This window comes from Convolutriloba macropyga, chromosome 1, assembly GCF_964194025.1.
Source record: "Convolutriloba macropyga chromosome 1, txConMacr16.3, whole genome shotgun sequence".
NCBI classification, from domain to species: Eukaryota; Metazoa; Xenacoelomorpha; order Acoela; family Convolutidae; genus Convolutriloba; species Convolutriloba macropyga.
The window spans coordinates 69,234,149-69,259,368 of NC_134468.1; the positions used below are offsets into that span (position 1 = coordinate 69,234,149).

General features: G+C 36.2%; 1 protein-coding gene across 2 annotated transcripts in view; it reads left to right on the plus strand.

Moving 5' to 3' along the window:
- LOC142341879 (uncharacterized) overlaps positions 1–23,324 on the plus strand; it is a 29,231-nt gene extending 5,907 nt beyond the window's left edge. Inside the window, exons 4-7 of one of the 2 annotated variants that reach the window (XM_075393181.1) lie at positions 6,137–6,314; positions 9,486–10,607; positions 17,784–17,812; positions 22,649–22,789. In XM_075393181.1, coding sequence (XP_075249296.1) covers positions 6,137–6,314; positions 9,486–10,607; positions 17,784–17,794 — 1,311 coding nt within the window. In that variant the 3' untranslated portion in view covers positions 17,795–17,812; positions 22,649–22,789. Of the gene's footprint in view, positions 1–6,136; positions 6,315–9,485; positions 10,608–17,783; positions 17,813–22,648 lie in introns of both variants that reach the window. The other variant, XM_075393179.1, reaches the window with a different exon arrangement.
- Positions 23,325–25,220: the final 1,896 nt, after the last annotated feature.

The following is a 25,220-nucleotide window of genomic DNA, read 5'->3' on the forward strand; positions in this document are numbered from 1 at the left end:
CAGTTATTGGCTTGATCAGTTTTTGAGCTTATCAGTTTTTGTTCGTCTTAATTTTGCAACGTTTACAGATATGTTTTTATTATTAAAAAGAATTGCTGTTTGAACATTCTGCAGTGATTTTCTGTCAAATTTTTTTATGATTTTAATTTCTGCAGCTTTTTCATATAGTTTCCGAATAAAGTTGTAAATGATATCTTATTTGCGTTCTTCAATGAGGTCGATGCTGAAAGTTTTCTCATTACGACGTGGGTAAAACTTTCTACCTAATAATTTAGTTCTCTACTGAGATCGATTTTTTGTTTTTAGACAAAAGATAATGGTTATTGCTGCACTTACGATTTTGTTCGGAAGTGTGGCGTTTCGGATTTATTGCTGAATTCTCTGGCTGTTTTATTTTCCATTCTTCGTCTTCCCTTCTATTACTACGACTATTTGACGGTCTTCCATGAAGTTAAAGTGCCACTTTTCTGAGTTATTTCTACTTATGACTGTGTGTGACGGAAGTCATCTGTTATTGCTTTCTGTATAGGTTTTATGAGTGGTGTGATAAGTTTTTACTGATGAACAACTTAACTATTTAAAAAAGTTACTTTTGCACTCACATATTAAATCTGACTTCAGAAGGTAAACTGTCACTCAAGATTCATAATTATGGGGCTATGTAACTTGAAAGACATCAGTGCTTGAAAATAAGGGTACGTTTTTTTGAATGTAACGATAATATAAAGTATGAGTCTTGTTTTCAATCGCAGTGTTTCTTTAGTATTTGCAATTTTGTCAAGTTTGGCGTCGCAGGAGTGTAATTTGCGCCTGTTGTCCTGCAATCTACCATCTAAGTTCAAACAAATGACTCAACGATGTTTAAAAAAATAGGTCATGGAATTCATCTTTTTCTCGCCAGAATTATCTGACTGACATTGTGTCATCTGTTGTGGTCAGTCTCAGATAAATACGACTTCTACTTTAATGAACAAACGTTTGTCTCTACAATAAATTTGAACAAATAATTAATCAAGTGTCGGATTGTATTTTTTTCTGTTTCAAATGTACTTTTGTCCTTTTTACATGCAAGTTGTAAAAACAAATCTTGTTCAGTGGTAAAAAGGGTAAGCAAATGCGTGCGCCCTTGCAGAATTATTTGAATGCAGCCTTATTTGAATTCTCCCTTGCAGCCTTATATGAATGCCATATTTGGTTGTGGTTTCAATCTAGGATGATAACAATTAATTTGTTTATAACTATGAATAAATACGGGACGACAAAGATAATTATTGTACATGTAGGAAACTGTAGTATGCACCTAAAAGTGGATTAAAATTTACCTTTCGTGATGATAAATTTTGTGATAAATTTTTACATTTGGGAAAAATTATTAGAAGTGAAGTAGTCGAAGTAATTTTACCGTAAAGGCAGTTATCATTCATTCATTTGTATGTATTGAACACCGTGAAGTGTGGGAACCAATATAAGCCCTTATGAGAGATCAGCAAATATTTACGTAGGAGCAATACAACCCGCGATACATATGTAACTGGGAACCAAAGACCAGAGCCCCGGAAAATTGACTTGAGATGCTGTTGATTGAAAACCCTCTCTTGAAATTTGGAAAATTACTGCAAAATTCTATCAACTCTAACTAAAAATAACATCTTTATAAGTAACATCTTTGTAAAAATCTTGCATCTTTTTTTAAGGTCAGATTGATTGGATATTTTTTAAGTTAGAACGCAGTTTCTAATCATTAAAATTATAGCATCGGGGTTGATAAAGCGCTTACGAAACCTCTCTGAAGTAGGCTATTTTTGACACAATACTATGCACCTAATTTCGCACCGAAACATCTAAATAGCTACCTGGTTGCCTCTATGATGTCTTAAATCAACTAAAATATTTTTGAAACTTTGCGTAACATAGTGATTTTTAGAACTTTGTCCCGCTGTTGATCATTATTCTGTCAACTTTTTATTTGCTCTCAAACGAAGTTTGTTGCAATTATAATAGTCCTGTCGGTCTTTCTGATGCGATTTTTCGCTTGACCGATTTTTTGTCTGACCTATTTGACTTTTCGTTTTCAAAAACGGTATAAACAGGTAGCGCCCAGTGGGCATTAAGTGCTCTTAGAGCTTTTCAGTTCACCTGTCTCCAAGTATGCGATTCACGGAAACTGTTTTAAAGACTCATACTTATGGTGTGAAGAGGGTCCTTAGAGGTTGACCCCCAGCAATACACCCCCCTCTCATTTCAACCCCCCCCCCCTGCACAAGCCAAAAAAACCCTCCCACCATTGCCCCCCACTGTTGCCTCACTCCCCCCATCAGCCCCCGTTGCACCCCCCCGCTGCGCTCACCTCACGCCCCTTCAATTAAGCTAAAGCTAGCCTCACTAAACGGTGGCTAGCTACTCACGAAGCTAGCCGGTCGTTCGAGAGCAATTTGGCCGACGTTAGTCGGTTATTATCTATATAGAGCAGTGTCTATCAGCTTTTTTTGAAACAACAGGAATAACGATTATGAACTCTCGTTATGAACTATCATATTAATGACAGATTCAATTGTAATTGAACGGAGACCCAATCTTTTCTATAACATGTTTTCAATGAATAGCTGATGGTTTTAATGGTTTCGGCGTTTTTCTCTAATTGTTTGGTTTTGCCTGTGTTTATTGATCTTCTTGTAATCGCATGACCTTTCCCAATAGTGACAAACCTCATTTGTTTCTTATCCAGTTGTAAGTGATCCGGTTTTCTCTCGTCAGTTAATAGCTTATGGTTTTTGAATATACTTTTCAAAAATATCGGATTAGTTTTGAAGATATGTTTCTGTTATTATCAAATAAAGATAGGTTTCTATTTATATTAATGTTTCCTTCGTGATTTTACTGTGAGTTATCTGTGAAGATTATGTCCTATGATTTTCAATCTTTGTGGGTTTCTGAATAACGTCATAAATGCTATTATGTTTGCTTGCTTCATTGATGTCCGTGCTGAAATTTTTCTCGTTACGACAGGGGTTAAACTTTTCTCCTAATAATTTAGTTTACTCTGGGGATATTTTGAGTGTTTTCAGAGAAAAGATTTTATTGGCTGCACTTACGATTTTTTTTGGGAGGGTCCGGCGCTTTGAGTCGATCCCGCAAATTTTGGGCTGTTTTGTTTTTCGTCGTCTTCCCTATTATTTCTACGACAATCTGATCTCACTCCATGAAATTGAAGAGCAACTGTTCTGGGTGATTGCTGCTTTTGGATTGTGTGTGAGACGTTATTTTTATCGCTTTCTGTATAGGTTTTACAACAATGATAAATTTTTTCTACTGATACTCATTTTCCTTTTCATGATTTTCTTAACTATGGGGTCTCAGGAGTGTATTTTACGGCTGTTGTCCGACAGTCTACGGGTTAAGTTCAAAAATATGACTCAGCGAAGTTTTAAAAATAGTTAGTGTTTAATTGCTCTCGAACGAACTTTGAATCAATTATTTTGAATCTGTGTCTTTTTTATGCAAAATTTTTGCTTGTCCATTTGTAAGCTTTCCTTGTTGCCAATGCACAAGATTTTTTTCAAGAACATTGCATGTAAAGAGTCAAAAGTAGGTTTGAAACAGAAAAAAAATATACAGTCCGACACAAGTGATGATTTGCTTACCTTCATTGTTCAAACGTCTGTTCAATTTAAAATAGAACTCTTACCCGCCTGAGAATTGCCACGATGACCAGAACAGATGGCTGACAAGGCGAATCAGATAATTCTGACGAAAAAAAAACAAACCAACGAACGTCGGACAAATTGATCTCGAACGACAGGCGGGGCAATATAATTCTAGGGCTGTACATGGGAAAACATCTGACCATTTTTGAATTCGAACCCGCGACCTCGATAGAAGCATGCACTACTCGGCCATCAGGCCCTTGTAATTTATTATGCTACAATCGATTTTAGATTAGCAATAAACTTTATGGAGTGAGAAGATTTGAGATCGCTCAAAAGTCCGAAGTAAAGTTCGTTCACTTCAGTGTTGGGCTGTAATTTTTCTGTTTCGAACCTACTGTTGTCCCTTTGCGTGCAATGTTCTTGAAACAATTCTTGTGCAATGGCTACAAGGAAAATTTCTCCCTTTTACCTGTTTTTTTTTAAAATTCAATACAGTGTTTTGAGTGCTTTGTTCTTCAGCAAATGTTCAATTCAAATGTTTCAATTCAGCAAATGTTCTTAAGTCTTTTGGCTCTGTTTTGTTGTTCTTTCAACTGGTTTTTCGTGAAAGCATTGAGTGAATGCTTGCTTTTTAAGGCGCTTTGTTTCTTCGATTTGGAATGTAGTTGAAAGTAAATAAAATTTTGATTTCATTCGTCATTGATTATCTGGCAGGCTTTTTCTACTCGGTATCTCGAAGCAACTCTAACCGGTGAACTAATCAAATGTTAGCTTCTGAATTAGTTCAACTATTTTTACCCTATTTATATGATTCTTCGGTACTCTAAGAAATGAGTACTGATCATTCGGCACTCTAATATTTTGACTGTTCTCTAGAAACTGTCAAATCTGGGATTCTTCAGTCAGTATGAATTTTGTTGAGTTCGTCTGTTCTATGAAAGGCTGTCAACTCGCTAATGAGATGCTTTTGAGAAGGAGTTAGCGTTGCTTATCGGTCCTCTAAAATAACCAATAGAGTAATTCAATTGCTTAATATGGTTAAAACTTAACATTTTCCTTTTTTTAAAAAGAAAATGTAAAACTTAATTCCATCGTGAAACGGGAGTCGAAGTCATTCAGTGGTTAAGATTTTAAATTTCAGTTTTTGTTTAATTAATATTGTTTTGGCAATAACTCACAATGTTTACACTAAAGACCTCGTAAAGTCTGACTGGAAACATTATCTCAAGAGCAGGTTTCTTGAAAATCATTGAATTTTTGTGAGCTGTGTTTAATTGCTCCCAAAAGAAGTTTGTACCAAATATATTACACCTGCTGATCTTTTCATGTTTTTCGTTCTACTGACTTTTCGTTTGGTAGTTTGTTGTCTGACTTTTATTTAACTTATCGTCCTCCCAAATGAGATAAACAGCTAAAGCCTGGGGGCAGTTTTCTTAGGGCCTTTCGCTTTTCTAGTCTCTAAGTATGCGATTTACCGAAATTGTTGAGGAGACATAAATTCATGGTGTGAAGGGCGTTCTTAGTAGTTTGACCCCACTCCGACGCTCCGAAACAAAATTTATTTGTTTAACTAAGAATGGTTGCTTCAGAATTTGCCTCGTTTTACCAGTTTATGGTGCAATAGCATTAGATATACTTTTAATGCCGCGTGGATGAGTGTCGGATTTCACTTGACTGACTTTTTTAAGCTTTTCTTACTAAACCGAAAATTGACCATTTCGACTCATCCATATAATTTCAAGAGCTGTTTTCGCTCTTAGTTTCAACTATGTAATGATGAAATTGTTGAGCGAATAAGTCTCTTGAACAGAATAATACTTCCAAAAATTTATATCCTGTCGAAAACCACGCATGAGCATCTGAAAAACATCCGAATTTTAGGAATGGTTTGCAAGGCTATATGAATTCATATTTCATACCAATAGAAATACGAAAGTTCAGATGTTACTTTGCCGTAAACTAATTTTTTCTATGGATTTTAAATTGGAGATAAATTTCAACATGAATATGGTATCATTAAGTCTTCCTCCGAATCATTAGGTTTCCCGCCGAAGGAAAACCACTAAAAGCAGTTAAAAATTTAGTTAAAACTGAAGGTACTTTTAATTGCTCTCAAATATAGTTTGTAGCCGCTAATTTGTGTACTGTTGGTCTTTGTATGCGATTTTTCGCTTTATCAGTTTTTCTTCTGAAAAATTTGACTTTTTGTCGGAATCGAGATAAACTGACAAAAGAGAGCCTTACGTTGAAGCGAATTTCTCTTGCTAAAGTACTCTGAATTAAATTCCGCTGAAACTGATATGGAGGTATAATTTCATAACGTTAGCGCAGTTTTGGTCGACCATCCGGGCTGACCCGGTGACGCTAGCCGTCCTAAGCTGAAGCTAGCTACAAACAAAACTTGCTGGTCAATTGAAAGCGATTCATCCTGCGTTATACTAATCTAGTTGCTAACTAAACTGCATGGGAAATGAACGCGTTTTCATTAGGTAATTGTACAAGACGAGAATACGGATCCGAATGAGACACCTGGCGGAGGTTGCGTTGGACACGTTTGTCCAATTTGCCGAACTGAGTTGAGTTTGACAGTCGAGTATCTGGACTCCTTTGAAAGGCCAACTGATGCTGAGAGTGATAGAACTCCAGACGCTCAGCCGATTGAGCTTGGTAACTAATGCTAAATATTGTTATTGTTCACACTTGAAAACTAACTTCAGTTAATAATAGCCGTCCCATCATCTCAGCTGGCTATTTACGACTCGAAGAGGAGTATTGGAAAAGTTTCTTTTTAATCAATTTTATTGGACAAATTTTGAGTGCCGAAAAGAGAGCGGTTTATTGCTCTTGAACGAAGTTCATAGCAATTATTGTAAACGTGTTGGTCTTTTTTTGTGCAAATTTTTTGCTTGAATATATTGCGCTTTTCTTCTAGAACACATTCGACTTCTCAAGTGACTTTTTCACGCTTCTGTTTTTCATTTTTGAGTGATATGCATTGCTCTCACTCCGAAGTAAAGCTTGTTGCTAATATAAAATTGGTTGCAGCATAGCAACCAGAAGGTCCTGATAGCCGTGTGGGCAGTGCATTTCGAAAAGAATCGGGAGGTCAATGGTTCGAATCCCGGCGTGGTCAGATAATTTTCCACCCGCCTATCTTTCGAGAGCAATTCTTCCGACATTAGTCGTTTTATGTTTGTTGGTTCATACCGCTGTTTTCGAGAGAGCGAGTAATTGAAAGCGTCAACTATTCAGTTGTGAAAAAGTTTCCTAAGCGAGATTTTTTTAAAATCACATGCAGCTTTTTCAAGCAGATTTGTTGGTTTTGCATATTGTTTTGGTTAATAGGATTGAATGGACTATACTAATGGTTTTACAATTTTCTGATAGATTTTTGAGATTCTTTGGTAATTAATGACGAGTTTTTAGCTAATTTTGAGGATTGTTATTTTGCGGATTTTTAAAGCAATTTTTGCGAAAATTCTATCTTTGTTTTTTATTGCTTTTCTAGAGAATTAGAAAGACGCCTTACGCTCAAAGGCGTTTCAGTTACCAATTGATTACAGTTCTGCTGGCGAAAACAATGATTTTGCTGCAAAATTTGACAAAAAAACTTTAACTATTTTTTGTTGATTTCTTGCATTTTTTCAATTTTCCTACAGAATTAGACCGGTTTGTGAGCCTATTATGGCTTTCCTATTGCTTCTTGGGCATTTTAGTGGACTCCTTTTTTCAGGAAAAGTCTTTTTTCCATATGCTCTTCTATTCTAAGAGGGAAATTTGATTTTTTTCTAGTTTGTTGGGCTAAATATTTCATTGGCTTCGAATTGCTCTTTTTATATTGCCTGAGTAGTTTCAATAGATAATAGTTTTCTGAAAGATTTGTTTTGGCAGAGATGACTCTTCGAAACTTTTCCGGATTTCTTCTCTTGATCGAGCAAAAGTGAGCGAGCAAAAGAACTCGGAAATTCATGAGTGAGCTGAGTTAGAAAAAGTTGTTTTGATGATCATTTCGAAGAGCGGAGAAAGAGAGCGTGGTTATTATATTCATTCCCTCTTTTGAAGCAGCGAGATATGTAATTGTAAAAAAATTTGTTTAGGCGAGTGAAGTTTTGGGTCCACGTGACCCTTTTTAAGCTGTTTTTTGGTTTTTATTTTTATGGTGTCTGAGGGGTTGTGGAATTTAGTGACAATATTCATGTGATTGCATTTTGAATTTTTTTGCTATAAATCTTTTGGCGCTAATTTGAATGCTATTCAAAAATTTTGTGTTTTTGAATTTGTTTGCTTTTTGGCCTATTGTTCTGCTTCATTGAGTTTATTAGCCACTAAATTATCCGCATGCTTAAACGCATTGTCTGCTATAAATTGATAAGTTTGCTGGTAAAAATCTGCTTCTTTTATGGAATATGAGAATATGGAAAATGTTTGTGAGCTTAATGTGTCTTGCACATTTGTGTGTGGGCAGATTAATTGCTTCGTGTGCTTGAAACAACATTGTTTGTATGTTTAGTTAAACTATCTGAAAAAATATTTGAAGTTTTTAAAATTTTAGTATGAGTTCTTTATCTGAGATATCTGAGTTATTTTTTTTATTTTTCTGACCTGAAGCGTTCTGCCACGAGATACTAGCGATTTGAAAGGCAGGCTAGTTGAAACAGAAAATGATGCATGTGCTAAAATTTGAAGTGGCTTTGCTGCTGAAAAGATTGGAAGAGCGGAGAGAAGAGTGAGTGGTTTTTTTGTTCGTACCGATATTTTAGAGGGAGTGAGAGATTGAAGTGTGAAAAAAAATTTTCTGTGCGAGCAAAAGTTTTTGTTCACTTGCGGCTTTTTCAAGCACTTTATCTTTGATTTTAACTTTTTTTTGCTAAGTAGGTTGAAGTTGTTGTTTTGTGCAGCTTGGTTTGATAGAGTTGTGAAATTTTGAAAATGAACTGCGTTTCATGTTAAATCGGATGTTTTTAAGTATTCTGCGGGTATTTAAGCTATTTTATCGATTTTTGGCCCTTGTGTGGTTTTCTTTTTACTGGGACCCCAATTGCTCGTAGGTATCATTAATTACCAATTAATAGCAATTTTGTTGGTTTAAAGCAGATTTTTTGGTGAGAAGTTTGACATAAAATTGAGCTTTAAGTTTAATTTGGTGTTTGGTTCTTTCTAGTTTTCTAGTGGCGTTTGCTTCTTTCAAAAGCTGGTTTTTGGCGTAGAGGACTCTTCGAGGTGTTTCCGGAATTCTTCTGGCTATGTTTTTTACTTCGTCGAATAAAAGTTTGTTTAGATTTTCCTCATTTTACCGCTCTTTCGACATTTTGCGTGGAATCTTTGTCTTCTCTAGACCATTTTAGTTCTTCGATCATTCTGCTAAAAGTGTTTTTGAACATTGGCTGCTTAGCAAATGAAGTAATGAAGTTCTGACTTTAGAACCGCTTTTGTACAAATATCAATTGTCATTTTTTTCCTGTTTTTCTAATCGCAATGAGGGTTGTGAGAACACAGAGGCGTTTTACGAGTAATCTGCCGGATATGTTCAACATGTTTTGCGAATCCGAATGCGCTGTCCTACTGCCTCATCACTTACTGATGAGTAACCGGGTTGCAGGCTTCCTTCAATTCTTAGTTGCAGGAGTAGTCTCCAAATTAATATACCGAGGCAGGTTGCTGGATTAAAGAATTAAATTCGACTGTTTTTCAATTATTCATGTATCCTCCCACATTTTTCTTCCGAACCGATGGACTCTTAAATTTTGTTGTTATTCAGTGGCATATGTGGATTATTGGATTCAAGTACAGCAGTTTCTTGTAGAAAATTTGCCCTATATTATTCGATAAGGTTTTCAGGTGAAGAGTTCCGCAAATTCCAGCAGCAGATGCAACAGCTGTTAGAGAAACAAAAGGAACAAGGAGGCACAGTTGATGCATCTACAACTTCAAACGTCGTCATTGACGTCTCAGCTGCCAGTAGAAAATCTCCCCAAAACTCGAGTAGCTCAAGTGACCAGCCAAGCAGCTCCACAATTGACGGTCATTCGACCGATGATACGGGTGGAAATTTGACATCAAAAGGGGATCCTGTTGCTCCAAAGTTAGAGGAAACACAGAACCGATTGAGCAACCAAGCTAATTTGGATATGAAGCCAGGGTCATTTGTTAGTCGTAGAGGTTACACGAAAAATCTAAATTCCTCTTACCCGCTGAACTCAACATTCCGGAGAACCAACTCTAAAGAAGTTAGCAATGACTTCCGGCCTCGTAATTTAAGTGCAAGCTACAGTGCAGGTTCTGGAACCAATGAACAAGCTGCCCGAATAGACCATAAGTATCATGATGGTCGCTGGCGCCCTCGTAAGAAACACGACTTCGAAATACGCGCCGAGTTGTTAGAAAAGTCGAGATCGTTAGATGATCAGAACTCCGCGATTGATCTCAGCGAGGAACAGGAAATCTCAGCGGCTGTTGAAAATAAAGTAAAAACCAGCAATTCCTCAGAGGGCGTACCGAATGAACGAACGAGTAATGTTCCAAACCAGAGCTCGGCCTCGAAACAAAGCAGTAAAGACAGCGTAAATGAAACGGAAGTTAGACATTCAAACCTACATCACACTGTTTCAAATCCTGTCCCTGATGTTACAACGCCAGCGTATAACCCACCAAGAACTGACCCCATGACGCAACCACCTACGAGACGCATAAAGAAAAAGCCACCCCTGAGTTTACCGTCGAAGGCCAATTTTCCTGGAAATCACAACTACGCCGAGGGTGAATACTACTCTCAGTATGGGTACGATTACAGAGGATCGGAACATTGGTACTATGGAGGAGGAGTAAACAATGCAGCTAATAGCAACGAAAGCTTCTACTCTGCGAACAATCCGGAGATATACAGCAGAAACCGCCATTCTTATCATGGCAACAACAAGCGTGGCAAAACTGGATACCAAGGCAGAAAGGGTCATAGCTCAGGTAAATGTGTTAGCTGAACCTGTTTAATTGCTCTCAAACGAAGTTTGTAGCAATTATATTTGTCCTGTCGGTCTTTTTTTATGCGATTTTTCGCTTGACCGATTTTTCGTCTGACGCTTTTGACTTTTCGTCGTCAAAAACGGGATAAACAGGTAGCGCCCAGGGGGCATTAAGTGCTCTTAGAGCCTTTCAGCTCGAACTGTTTTGGAGACCTATACTTATACTTATGATGTGAAGGGCGGTTCTTAGAGGTTGAAGACACCGTCACTGTTGACCCCCCCCCCCCTATTGCCCCACCCCCCCCCACCGCGCTAATGCCCCCCTACCCCAGTGATGCCCCCAATCATCCCCCAGTGACCCCCACCCCTCCCCACTCCCGTGGCCAGCTACTGACGAACAACCGCGTGCTAAAAACGCAAAAAAAATTACTATTTTGCCATGTTTTTTTTTTAAGCTTTTTAAAAATTTTGACATTTTTTTATCAGCCCTAGGTGTCAAAGAACCTCCTCACCCAGGGGACAGGAAACATCCTAAGAGGTTCGATGAAAAGTAACTGACCGTTTTTTAATGGCCATGGAATAGTTTTACAACTTTTTAATGCCACAAATTTTAGCAATTTTTTGATAAAACTTCCTTTTTTTCAAGTTATTTTGAAATATTTTTGTAGTTTTTAGAATTTTTCTGCCTCAAGAGCCAAGGAATCTCTTCTAGTGTTTGAAAATAGGTTACTGAATAATTTCTAAAACAAATAGATGTCTAGCAAGATTTTAACATCACGAATTTTAGCATATTTTTGATAATTTTTGCCATTTTTTTCCCCAATTTTTTGAAATTTAGTCATTCAGATTTTTTGAGCCTCAAAGGTCAGAAAACCTCCGTTAGGGTTTGATAATAAGTTACTGGAAATTTTTTGTTTGTCATAGATTAATTTTCAACTTTATAATAAAAGTTTTTGCAATTTTTTTTTGTAAAACTTGCAATTTTTTAAAAGTTTTTTGAATGTCATTTTTTAGATTTTTCTGGCCTCAAGGGCCACAGAACTTCCTCTAGGGTTTGATAATATATTACTGCATAGTTTATAGATGTAATGGAATGTCTTCAAATTTTTATTTTAATAATTTAAGCTATTTTTTATATATATTTGCAATTTTTTCTTGTTTTTGACTTTTTTCCGGCAACAGAGGCCCTGGGACCTCCTCCAAGGTTTGATAATAAGCTATTGCATAATTTCTAGAGTTAATTGGATGGTCATCAACACTTTTATGACTCCGGTTTTAGTAGTTTTTGGATATAGCTTAAACTTTTAAATTTTTTGGAAATTTTTTATTAGTTCCAAGTGTATGGATCTTTGAGCCTGTGAAACTATTTCAGGCTTGAAACAGGGTTACAGGATAGTCTCTTGAGACAATCCCCCACCGCGCTAATGCCCCCTACCCCAGTGTTGCCCCCAATCATCCCGCAATGAGTTGGTTCCTAAGATGTTACTGTCTTGAACTTTAGAGAGAATTTGTTAAAATTTGCAAATTTTTCTAAAATTTTTCAATATTTTTTGACCTTTTCTGAGTTTAACGACCATTACTGGCCAACATTTTTTTCAAGTCTCGCAGATGGGTTACTTGACAGAAATTTTGAGACAAAAAATGTTTTTGAATTTTTTCATTGCGAAATTGAGAAGTTTTTTTATTTTGGCGTTTTTCAGTCATTTTCTATGTGATTTATTTATTAACAAGGTTTAAAAAACTAGAATTTGCAGTGTCGAATCCAATCGTGGACGATATTCCTGTCTCTTTCTCTCTCTCTTTTGGTTAGGGTTCCTTTCCTTCTCTTTTCTTTCACGTTTTATCTATCTCACTCTCTCTCTCTCTCTCTCTCTCTCTCTCTCTCTCTCTTTGTTTATACCACACTTCAGCTGCTGTTATGTAGCGTAATTTCATCATCTCTGATCCTCATTATCAATGAGTTTTAGTTGCAATATTTTTTATCATAACTGATCTAACAGGCACTTTTTAGGAAACCATTGTTAATTGCTCTCAAAAGCAAATTGTGGCAAATATATTAATCCTGTTTGTTTTTTATGCAATTTTTCACTCACTTTGGCCGATTTTTTGTCTGACCCATTTGACGTTTGTCTTCGGAAACGGGATAAAGAGGTAGTGCCTTGAGGTCTTTAATCCGTGGCTAGCTGTTGACGGAGCCAACCGCTCGCCGGTCGTTTGAGAGCAATTCGCCCTACTTTAGTTGGTTATGTTTTTATTTGAAGGATTGACGTCACTTTGAGAACAGCACGCTATAAATTAAGAATTTAATTCGCTTTTTTGAACAAAATTACAGCAAGTGATAAAGCCCGGACAAATAACCAGACTGAAAAGTCTGCTGTGTATTTTACAAACTGCCCCAGAATTTTCCTAGTATCAGTCAACACAAAAGATGACTGAAAGCTATATAACGGAATTATCAGTCTTTATAATGAAAAATAAACTTTGTAAACTCTTTCCCTGCCAAATAAAATTTAATTCCATGAAAAAATTCTTTTAAGTCGTTGTTCGATGCCTTCTCAAGCCTTCAATGAAAACTTCCGATGAGCTTTAACTTATTGTACAATTCATCACCACGTAGTCTGATTGCGTGTCTTTGTGTAGTTGGAGACGAAGTTCATAAAGCAACGCAATATTTCAGTTCAGAGCTTATTGCAAAATATTTTCTTATGCTGTCTGTTAATTGTCTTTAAAACAAATTTGAGCAGCTCATAAATATGCAATTCGTAAATTGATAACAAAAGTTGCCCTTGAAAAATGTCATCGCAACTATCGGTCTTTGTTCTAATTTAATGGGTTTCAAAATCTTTTTCCGAAGTAACTATAATGATTTTGGAGAAGAGTAACAACAGCAGCCTCAAACTTAGGCGACGTGTTAGATGTGGGAACAGCATTATAACTTAATATTTAATCAGGTGATAGCGGGGCACGAAATTTCTCAATTAAGGTAAGATTCCACGTTGCTTAGTCTGTTTCCCACGTAAAATTTATCACTTTGAAAGCAGAGTTTGTTGTCTAATTGTAATCCTATTTATCTTTAAAAGGGCTCTACTTTAATTAAATCTTTTAATCTTGAAACAGTGATGAAGTTTTTGTTTTGAAATTCAGATGATTTTTTTAATGTTAAATACTAGTTTGGTTTTGTCCTAGCCACATACTGACTTGTTCAAGGTCCCATTGAAGGCCTTGAAAGGAGAAGTTATCGGCATCCAAATTAGTTTTGTCAGCGAAGTGTGATCTTAAAATTTTCAGATAGATGGTAAGTTGTTAACATGTAGTTCCAAAAGAAGAGGACCAAGATTGGAGCCTTGTGGTCAACCAGTTTTTTAAGCAGCTAAGTTATACACCATTATTCAGATCAACAGGTTGCGTTATTTTACTTAGGTGGGAACTGAAACAACTCAGACAATTTCCTCTTGTACCATGGCTCTTCAGTTTTTGCCTCAAAATATTGTCACTGATCGTGTCAAAGGCCTTTTTAAATCCGGAAAAAACTTATAGTTCTCGACTTTCATTCTGAGAGTTTCTGTGTGCTCAACTAGGCCATCAACTGTTCTATGTTTGCCCATGAGTGAAATTGCTTGTCTCAAATCCCATCAACATTTTCAAAAGATCAGAGCCTAGTATACAATATACGTTCATAAAGTTTACTCATAACACAAAGTAGTGATATGGGACGGTAATTGTTTTCTTCTAACTTAGGACCATCCTTGTGCAATGGAAAAAATTAAGCTTGGGCGAGTTGATCTGGAAAAGTTTCCTTTAGAAACAAAAGATTTAATGAAAATTCAAGGTACCCTGAATTTACAGGTTGAACAACTTTGAATAATATGTTGACAACGCCAGTTGACAATTTATTATCGAATTTTTTTATCGCTTCTCTAATTTTAACAACATTTGTGTGGTACAGGAACATTGAACGAGCTGATGGTCGGATATTGGGTTTATAATTTCTACTCAAGTGTTCTGAGACCTTTACCCAAATTGTGGAAAAAACTTATTAAAGACTTTTGCGTTGTCCAGCTGGGTAGGATCTGGTGTTATTTTTTTGCAAGATGAGAAAACGGTAAAATCACTGGTTTCTTGTTTGCCCTGAAGATCAGTTTTTAGTTTTTATATTTACCTTGATTTTCCATGACATGCTTTAAATTTTTGAATATAGTAGTTCCGTTCTATATTTTTCATTTCTTTGCAATACATCGCGCAATCGTTTAAAGGCTCCCACTGACGCGGCATCTTGCCTTTGTCTACAAATTGTTTTAGATTTTTTGGCAATTACAAAACTATTTGGTATTACTTCCCTTTCTGAAAACTTTCATCGGGGCAAACAGCTGTTACTTCCAATCACTTTTCTTGACGCCTTTAAAGTCAATTGTGGGTTATTCTGTGACTATATATTTCCTTTTTCAAGAGTAAGCGCACTGCTTGAAGCTAAAAGATAACCATTTTGCGCTTTGGGCATTTTGGTAAAATTAAAGTCTCTGATAAAGCTCCCTGTCCGCAATTCAATTTTGAAAACTCTATTTTGAGATGTTCGGATTGTGATCAATGAAATTTTGGTGCTCAACAACATCAATGCTGTAATAAATATTTTCCACGATCAAATGGTCTATACTTATCTTAGAATTATCCGTAACTCTAGTTGCTGTATTCGACTGCAACCCTAAGCCATTTGCTTTTATACAAGTAATGTGGTTTTTTGTCAATTGCTTGTTTTGTGCAAAATATCAATTTTAAAATTACCACAAATGATCATTGATTTTTGCTATGTTGATTGTCCATAAATTTATCAGGTTTTTCGACATACTTTATTTGACCTTATTATATTTTGTCTTAAGAAAAACATTTGCTTTTTCTATATCTAAAAATAAACTTTCTTCAAAAATTGTACTTGTTTTACCTATCATAGATAAGCCTGTTTTGCACTGGACCATAACGCCACGAACATGTGTATCACGGTTACATACATCAAAATCATCGTAACCAGGCAATAGGTCGTTCCTTATCAGTTAGTCTCAGTAAGACACATGGTTGTTTCTCAAGGCCAAAAACCAAAATTTCCAAATCTGAAGATTGATCTAACTTTTACGTTTAAAATACAAACTTCACAAACATTAACCGGATGACTTTCTAGATTTCGACTTAGAAGCGAAAATTAGTGATGTCAGTAGGATGTGTCGGTGGCCCAAAATTGTGACCACTGTAGTTCGGATTTTTATAAATAGCTTGATTAGACATTTGCTGTTGTGTATTGTTTATGCAGAGATTTTGTATATTATTCGTGGCTATGAAAGAGATTCGACGTAGTTGAGCGGTTTGATTTTTGAAACTTCGGTTACGGAAACCCATGGTGCAACTACATTAGCTCTTTGGATGATTTTGATGGACGCGAAAGGAAGCTTAGAGAAACCGTTGTCAATAGAAGAAGCTACCAAATTTGAGCTTAGAAACGGGCTGGTTCCTTACTGTAACTGGCCAAGTCAGTTTTTTGAGCTTATCCGTTTTTTGTCCTTCCTAAAACTATCGACTAAGTCCTTCCTAAATCGACTATTTTTATCGTTATCTAACAATAAAATTTTGCGTTTAAGATTTCAGTGAGTTGTGGCAACCTTTACAACAGCATCTTTTTTGAATGGTTTCTGGATGACGTAATTGCTTCTATTTTCTCTCAAAAAACGATTCTAGTTTCGAAAATATATTAGGCCTGTGGTATTTTATTGCGACTCCCCACCTCCCAACATTCACGCAATCACCCTCATCTCCCCCTTGCAATGATTTGAGCTCTCTCTCTCTCTCTCTCTCTCTCTCTCTCTCTCTCTCTCTCTCTCTCTCTCTCTCTCTCTCTCTCTCTCTCTCTCTCTCTCAGCTGGCTACCAAAACCAAACGCTCATCAGGCGTTTGAGAGCAATGCGACCGAAATTAGTCGGCTATGTTTATGTTCAATAGTCGCCCCATCTTCTCAGTCGGCTATTATAGTGCTTCTACTTGTTCCGCTTTAACTCAGACTTGACTTTTTTTGGCTTTATGCCTGTTATCTTTCTGATTTATGTAGAATAGTTTCATTCTTTGCTCTCTGCTAAGAGTGCTTTTGAAAAGCTGTTGGTCAGCAATTTTGAAACGATCAGAATCAGTATCAGAGAAATCAGTAATAGGAACGGGATAAAAGCATAAAGCACACACTTTTAGATGCTCACTTCTTGAGCTTTGTTCTTATATGTCTTAGTTTCTAAACTGGTCTATCTAAACTGGTCTATCTTTTTTGACTGTTTCTTGATTGTAAGGGACAAATAATTGAAAGTACATCAAATTTTGAGGCCAGAAAACAATAGAAAAACATGGTCTTCAAAATGGGCTTGCTGGAAGCCGAATTTATGGACCAGCCAGGTCAAAGCAGCGACTACAAGAATTAAGCTTATTGTTCTCCTCTCTAGTGGCTGAATTCAACACAGCCCTTTTTATCCGATCTAATGAAACTGAGGATCAAATTGGAACACTTTTTGACACTTGGGTGGAGTCCATTTTCATTGTTTTAATCTCCCAACGTCGGTCATTGGGGTCAACAGTGACAGGGAATCTGCGGCTCTGGTAGAGTGTTGAAGCTCTCTCAGAGCCTCCATATCTTTTCACTGCTTTTATTGGTATTTGTGTTAGTGTTGTCTATAGTCGCGAAAACCGAACAAAAACTATGAAAGGGTTTAAAAACGTTGCGGTAATGTTCTTAATTGTAAGAACTCTTGTGTATGCTGAGAGATTATGTTGAAAAAACGTAGGAAACCCCTTGCTTAAAACTTTTGTTTTTATGTGTGTGCCATTTTAAACGCTTCTAACGTTGCCATCGATTACATTAGTTTGCCATTCTTACTATGTCATTTGTACTTTCTGTATAAACATTTTAACCAGAGAAGTTCAGTTGTACATATTGATAAACTTTTCACGTTTATGTTTGTATGAAAAGAACTGTTGAATTCTATCAAACGATGATTCTAAATTTTCAAAAAAAATTTTGTTGGGCCATAATGAAAAGGAGTGACAATGTAGCCATAATCAAATGAGCAGACCCAGACGAGGCTTCATGTTAACTGAATATTTTTTTTATTACTGTAAGCTAAACAAAATTTGGCGAACAAGAGAAGTCTTTCAGGTGCGCTCTAGAGGACAAATTAGAGAACTGTACGTTACCACATCTGACTGTTCATCTAACTTGATCTGTTTTCATTTAATTTACATTGTTCTTCGTAATTTTGGTCTGAGTGGTTCTATAAGTGATTATTGTTTTATTTTCTCTCCCAAACTTCCAAATTTACGCTGACTTCAACGTTGAATATTAGATTAAATTTTGATTAATTTTTCCTCCAAGTAATTGAATTGTGAAAGAGCTGAGAAATTACTGATGGAATGGCTGGTTTTTAAGTCACACTTAGACGAGACGATGCAAGTGATGACGCAAACGTTAGCACCGGATGGTCTCATTTTATTGCTTTTCATTTCACCGTGGTGTACAGTGGTCACTATAGAAGTTGAATTTATGATGAACATCATTGATGACAATGTTAAGTGTGGTAACATGAATTCGTTGTTTCTTTGCGATACTGTAATTGTCGGAGGTATGTTAATAGAACCAGTACATATGTCAAAAAATATTACATTTTGTAAAAATATTAATGATTAATAGCCGCCCTCATCTTAGCAGCTCTATTATTGTGCTCCTATTATTTCTTACAATCCAAAGTATTTGGATTGTATTGGTGCGCTGTCCTTTTACGACTCGAAGAGGAATAATATATATATTTTTTAATCGGTGACTTCTGTATTAGAGGATGTGTTTTCGAGGAAGTCAATTGGCGCACGTGCAAAGAAGTGTTAAGGTCAATCTGCTGAACAAAAGTCAAGAGTGGAGAGAAAATTTAGAGTGGTTTTTGTTCATGCATTATTCTGAGAGAGAGAGAGCAAGAAAATTAAGTGTGAACAAAATTTTCGCTAAGCGAGCGAATTTTTTAATCGTTTCTTTAGTTTTATCTTTTTTTAATAGCCGCCCTCGTCTTCTCAGCCGGCTATTATAGCGCTCCTATTTTTTTTTACTTCGTCGAATAAAAAAATGTTTCGCTTTACCTCATTTTGCCGCCTTTTCAACATTTTGCGTGAAATCTTTTTGACTTCTCTAGGCTAGTTTCTCTCTTCTCTCATTCTGCTAAAAGTGATTTTGAACATCAGTTGCTCAGCAAAGCAATTCAAAATGAACAGAGTTAGAACAAAAATTGAAGTCAGAAATAGAAACGGAATAAACCCATAAAGCCCAATTTTAGATGCCCACGTTCCTATAAGTCTTAGTTACCATCTCTTATGCTTATTGGTATTGATAGTAGCCCCTGTAGCCTCTATCTAAGAAACAGAAGTATGTTCAACTACGAAATGCCATCAAAATAAATCGGACTTAAAAAATGTTTTTGTACAAAAATCTTTTTTTCGATATCTATTCTTTCAATCCCAATCATGCTTATTGGAATCAACGGCGGCTATTTTCCGGCAATTTCTGCCAGGTATGTTTAGATAATGGTGTATGTCTCAACTAACTAAACTAGTATTAATGTGTTTGGAGGCCTTTTTGATCCTCTGAAAATATATTTGACTTAAGGCGCAATTTTAAGCTATTTTCGGCATGTTGGATGCTTTTTGTAGCAGATTTTGTGATCTTATTCCATTTTTCATAGCATCTGGGGAGTTTTTTGGTTTTATTTATTTCTTTTGTTTGTTTAGTTGGTCTTTTTATTGAATAGATGTTAATTTTGGGTTGGGTTTGCTAAAAAAAACTGGGATAATTGTAATCAATTTTTTCACCATTTGTCTTTTCTGAAGTTTTTTGCCTATTTCTTCTGAATCACGCTTTTGGCAATATCCTCTTGTTTAATGTTTAACTTAGATCGATTATATAGGTATTACTATAGGTATTTATTGCTACTAAGACTTGACAGTTCAAGGTTTCATGCATTGCGAGTGCATTGAAAGTAATTTATACAATTTTCTGATTTCACGATTTTTTTGTTTGCCTTTTTTTATTGTTGTCTAGTGTTTCTCTGAAATTGCGTAGTGCTTTGATCGAGCAGAATAATTTACATTGGGTTGCATATAATTAGAATACAAGAGAAAGCGTTTTCTTTTTTGCCATTTTGTAACATTTTTTCTTTTTCTTCCGGGTTTCTCTGTATGTTGCGTTTCTCTTGTTTTTCTAAATAAGAAGTGGTAGTTATTGAATGCAAATTATTTGGATGCAATAGTGGTTTCGGTGGCGAAACTGGAGCTGAAACATTATTATATATTTTTCAAGATATCTTTTTTGGCCTTTCTCATGTTGTCTTTCCTGTTTTTGTGTTTCAAAACGGTTAATAGATTTAATTAGTAGGCTCATTTTAATCATTGATTGGTTGGCTGGGGCTTAAGGGGATGCGTTTTTAAGTCGGTTTCGGAGTCTTCCAGTTATGTTTTATGCTCTGTTTACACTTTTTTCGGCCTTTTAACGTCACTGAGAAACCAAATTAGAGTTGTTATTTTAATTTGGTTAGATTAGCAAAAGGAGCGCACAAGCGAGTAAATTTGAAGCGTGATTTTTCTCCAATTGCCTTTGAAGTGGATTGAGAAGTTGTATTTGAACAAACATTAGGTTTTTGAAAGCAAAATTTTTTGATGAAACGCATGGATGGGCAGATAGTGTTTTTTTACTTTGACACCCTTTGTATGTACGTTGACACCATATGTTACTATTGAAAATTTGGTTTTTGTCTCCTTTATGATTATTGTCTTTTTGTCTTGTTCACTGGTATCATTAATGAACGTGTCATTCGTTGCTATTGAGGTATAAATGAACCTAAATAAATTTTTGAGTTAATGGCTCATGGTTGTCATGACTTTTACATTTGTTCTCTGGAGATTTTGATTTTTAAGAGTATTTGTTGTATTTTTTGTTGTCTTATCAATTAATCTCCTTGGGCACAGGTCTTTTAGGTTGATAATATGAACTGTTTTAAGCGATTTAGCTGCTTCGGTTCAAGGCTAGTTCTTTCTATGACTTTGACTTAAGTTGTTTTCACGAAAAATCGAATTTTTGAGGTCTACGAGATTGTTTTGCTCAATTTGTTGTCTTTTCACTTATTCTCCTTAATGGCAACCGTCATTGGTTGCTAAGGATGCCTAAATTATTTGGAATAGTTATTTCACTGTGCTATTGCTTTCTATGACTTATGCGCTGTTGCGTTTTCAAAACATTTTACTCAATTTTTGAGTTTTATTATTTTGTGTACTTGTTGCTGTTTTATCTTTTAATCTCGTTAATGACAGATTTCATTGGTTGTTCTTGAGTGGGGGGTGAAAGTCTATTTAGTCTCTTCAGTGCACAGCAATCGTTTTTAAGATTTTGATACTTGGTTTTCGAAAAATAAGTTAGTTCTTTTGTTCTTAACGTCTTTTTTTTGTTTTTTATTGCTTGGTCTCAAAACTAACGTGAGGTTTTTTATTGCTTGGTCCCAATCTTAACAATGAGTTCTTATTGGACGTCTACTGCAGCGTAACGTTCATGGTTTTTTGGTTCAAACTTTCTGCTATCGTTTTCATCCACTGAGGTACAATTTTTTTTGGAAATGTGTTATTTTGCGAATCTTCATTTGTTCTGTTGTCCGTTTTTCAGCCACTAGATCAGCTAATAGGTATTTTGTGAGTTCTAAATTTTCATACTATGCTGTGGTGAAGGGTTTCTGCATGTAGTTATTAATAGCCGCCCTCATCTTCTCAGCCGGCTATTATTGCGCTTGTATTTTTTTTTACTTCGTCAAACTTTTTTTCGCTTTACCATTTTGCCGCTTTTTCGACATTTTGCGTAAAAGCTTTTTGACTTCTCTAGGCTAGTTTCTCTCTTCTCTCATTCTGCTAAAAGTGAATTTGAACATCAGTTGCTAAGCAAAGCAATTCAAAATGAACAGAGTCGGTATAAAAAATTGAAGTCAGAAATAGAAACGGGATAAACCCATAAAGCCCAATTTTAGATGCCCGCTATTTGAACGTCGTTCCTATAAGTCTTAGTTACCACCTCTAATGCTTATTGGTGTTGATAGTAGCTCTTGTAGCCTCTCTCTAAGAAACAGAAGTATGTTCAGCTACGAAATGCCATCAAAATAAATCGGACTTAAAAAATATTTTTGTACAAAAATCTTTTTTCAATATATTCTATTCGTTCAATCCCAATCATGCTTATTGGAATCAACGGCGGCTATTTTCCGGCAATCTGCCGGTTATGTTTTGAATTTCTTACTTCTATCAACAAGAGCCAGTTGTATGTCTAACAGCTGAATTAAATCAAAGTGTTGGTTGGGACTTTAAAATTTTTTCGGACATCAATCATTTTTTTCTGTTCTGTCAATCATAATCGGAGTTATGGGAATCAATGGCGGATATTTTCCGAAAATCTTCCGGGTATGTTTTTCATTGTATTGTAGATCACTTTGAATGGTTTTCTTTTTTCAATGATTTTCATTGTAATGATTGATTACTTTGAACATACGGATTTACGAATTCAAGGCTACCGACCCGACCCCAATTTCAAAAATTCATGGAGCATATATTCCAGGCTATTAAAATACTGAGAGCATCGCGGGAACCAGCTCAAAGTGTGAAGTACATATCTTTATATCCCTTTTCAGCAAAAATCTTCCGGGTATGTTTTTCATTGTATTGTAGATCACTTTGAATGGTTTTATTTTTTCAATGATTTTCATTGTAATGATTGATTACTTTGAACATACGGATTTACGAATTCAAGGCTACCGACCCGACCCCAATTTCAAAAAGTCATGGAGCATATATTCCATGCTATTAAAATACTGAGAGCATCGCGGGAACCAGCTCAAAGTGTGAAGTACATATCTTTATATCCCTTTTCAGCTAAAACTGTAACTTTTGTACAGACGCACCTAGGATGCGATCAATTTGAGTTGATCAATTTGAGTTGATATTATATTTCAGGATACTACTACCAGGATCAAGGCTACTTTGACGCGTCCACGAGTTATGACTGGGAACGATGGCGAGTAAGTGGAAGCTTTTCGGCTCAACCCTCTCCCAAAATCTCCCCAAGAGGGCCTTTAAAGCCGCGTCTAATGAGCTCCAACGAACACGAGAGCTTCGAGGAGGGTTCACCCGATTACCCACTTCATTCGTCCATGTATGGGCCGTACTCGGCTGGTGGTCTCGTGAATAAAGGTGGATCTGCTGGTCGATCTAGAAATGGATCACTGGGAACCTTTATGGTAGTCCCGAACTCCCCAATGTTGCAGCCTATGCCAGTGATGCCAGCGCCCTCTAGCTCGGAATCGGGAACTACGGAACATAGTGATGGGAGCAGTGTGTTCACGTATTATAATGGACCGGCCTCTGCCTCGGCTACCAATGCTCCACCAGGGTTCGCATATCCTATGTTTTAAACAAGCACTGCTTCTTACGTGTTCTAGAATAGATTTGGGAACTGCTGCCCGGTACGTAGGTCACCTATATTACTCTAGACTAATTGGCCAGATATGTGTGCACTGCTATTTATGATTCCCGACCTCTTCTGTGCTGTGATGGCAGTTATATTTTGTGGCATTGTGAAGTGTTATGCCGATCACAATGCATACCCCCACTGAAAGAGTTCACTCTGATCGTAATTTGGTTTCAAAGACTAGCATGCAAGGTTCGAAGAATTATAATACTGAATAAGTACGTTTTTAGGTTTTGTATGTGAAATATTTCACACTTGTTGGGGGGGGGGGGGGGGTGGGTTTTCAGTTCCCATGATTTCTATCTGCCTGTCTGGTCTCCTTTTACATATTATGCAGCAAAGATAGCGCCAAACTTCTTACCTCTCATTTTAGTTTCCCATCTGTAGTTTCTCTATTTTTCTCTTCATATTTATAATACAACCCCCACCCGTCAAAAGAAGAAAATCTCAAGTTTTGCAATCGCTAAGCTATCAAATCACTTTATATGTCTCAAAATTGATGGAATTTATTAGCTGTTTGATGTTAATGCTTTTCAAACGTTGTTAACTGCACATTTATTTAACAATGGAAAATTTTCGCTCAATTGAATTTTCAAAGCCAACTTTTCCAAATGTGCAGTTTTGGTTTCTCCTTTTACAGAGTTCGACCAGTACTCGGATCCAGAAAGTCCGAGTGGCAGGTTTTTACGACCTTTTGTTTTTTGCTCCTTTTGAGGTTGAGTAACTGCCGTTGCTTTCATGTTTACTCTTCTTAGCCTTTAGAATCGCTTATGTACAAAGATACAAAGAGTGCATTTAGTCATGATAAGGAATAATTCCTTCCCCGTGGACAAGCATTGAAAACTTTGTTGAAAATGTGGCTGCAAGAAAAGCTGTATACATGATCTTGTAGGGAAACATGTACAATATGTTCTTGGGGCTACGGTTTTATCAGCTTTTGTCAACCCTGGTAATATATTTCAAAGCAAACATCTATCATGACGTAGGATGGTGCAGCGTTATACATTTGAAATCTTTTACACAATCTTTAGATAGAATTATAGACACAATCTCTGCAGGGAAAGAATTAGTTCTCATTTTACGATCGAACCTGTCTGAGCGCTACTTTGTGATTTTTACTTTATCATCAAAATTATTCTTAATCCCAGGTTATGGAGGTCTTATACATAACCGGTCATGCTAAGAACAGCCGATGAAAGTAGTTTCTTTTAAACTGCCGAGTAGAAGAATCTTTGAGTTGCAACAAATCTCATTTAAATGAAAAATAGTTTTTACCATAAATAGTTTTTGCATAAATTAAATGTACTATGCGGTAAAAGAATAATTGTGCATATGAATATCCTGACACTGCATTGTTCCCGCTGGTTCGGGATTTGGCGCAATGTCCTGTAACTCCAATGAGCTTTCTTTGCCTCTTCCACCCAGTGAATGTTTCTTTCCAGCAACTGCGTACCCGTAGATTATTTCACTGGTTTAGTTAATTGCATACGACTGCTACATAGTAAATGGGCTAATGTTTCGTGGAAGTTTATTTAACAAGGTGACTGGTAGAGGTTCAATGCTAAACGAGAAATTATTATCGCATTAACACAGAAAAAAAACGCAGCTAATTATCTAACCGCCAAAAAACGTATTAAATATTATTTGCTGATTCTCAATTGAATGTTAGAAGCTTTGGCTGAAAATATATTGCGGTGCCAATTTACTTAGATGTAAAATTGTTATAGTTACTAGAGAAAAAATAGTTACAAAAGTGCATTTTATGAGTTCTGGTGAAATAGCTTTTGATGATTCGTTCACTGGGTGAAGAGATCTTTCAATCTAGAGGCCCCTTAGTTTTCCTTGGCAATTGATATAAATTGCTATTCGAAATCTTGCATTTAAATTCAGCAATTCCAATCCATTTTCAGATCCGCCTAAATATTGTGTGATTATTATGAAAGGACTCGCATAGGAACTGAAAATGTTTATAGTTGGTGCTAGATTAGATTATAATTTATCTTTCTCAACCAATCCTGGATAGATATATGTTGATAGTTTTGGTCTATTGTTTGCTGT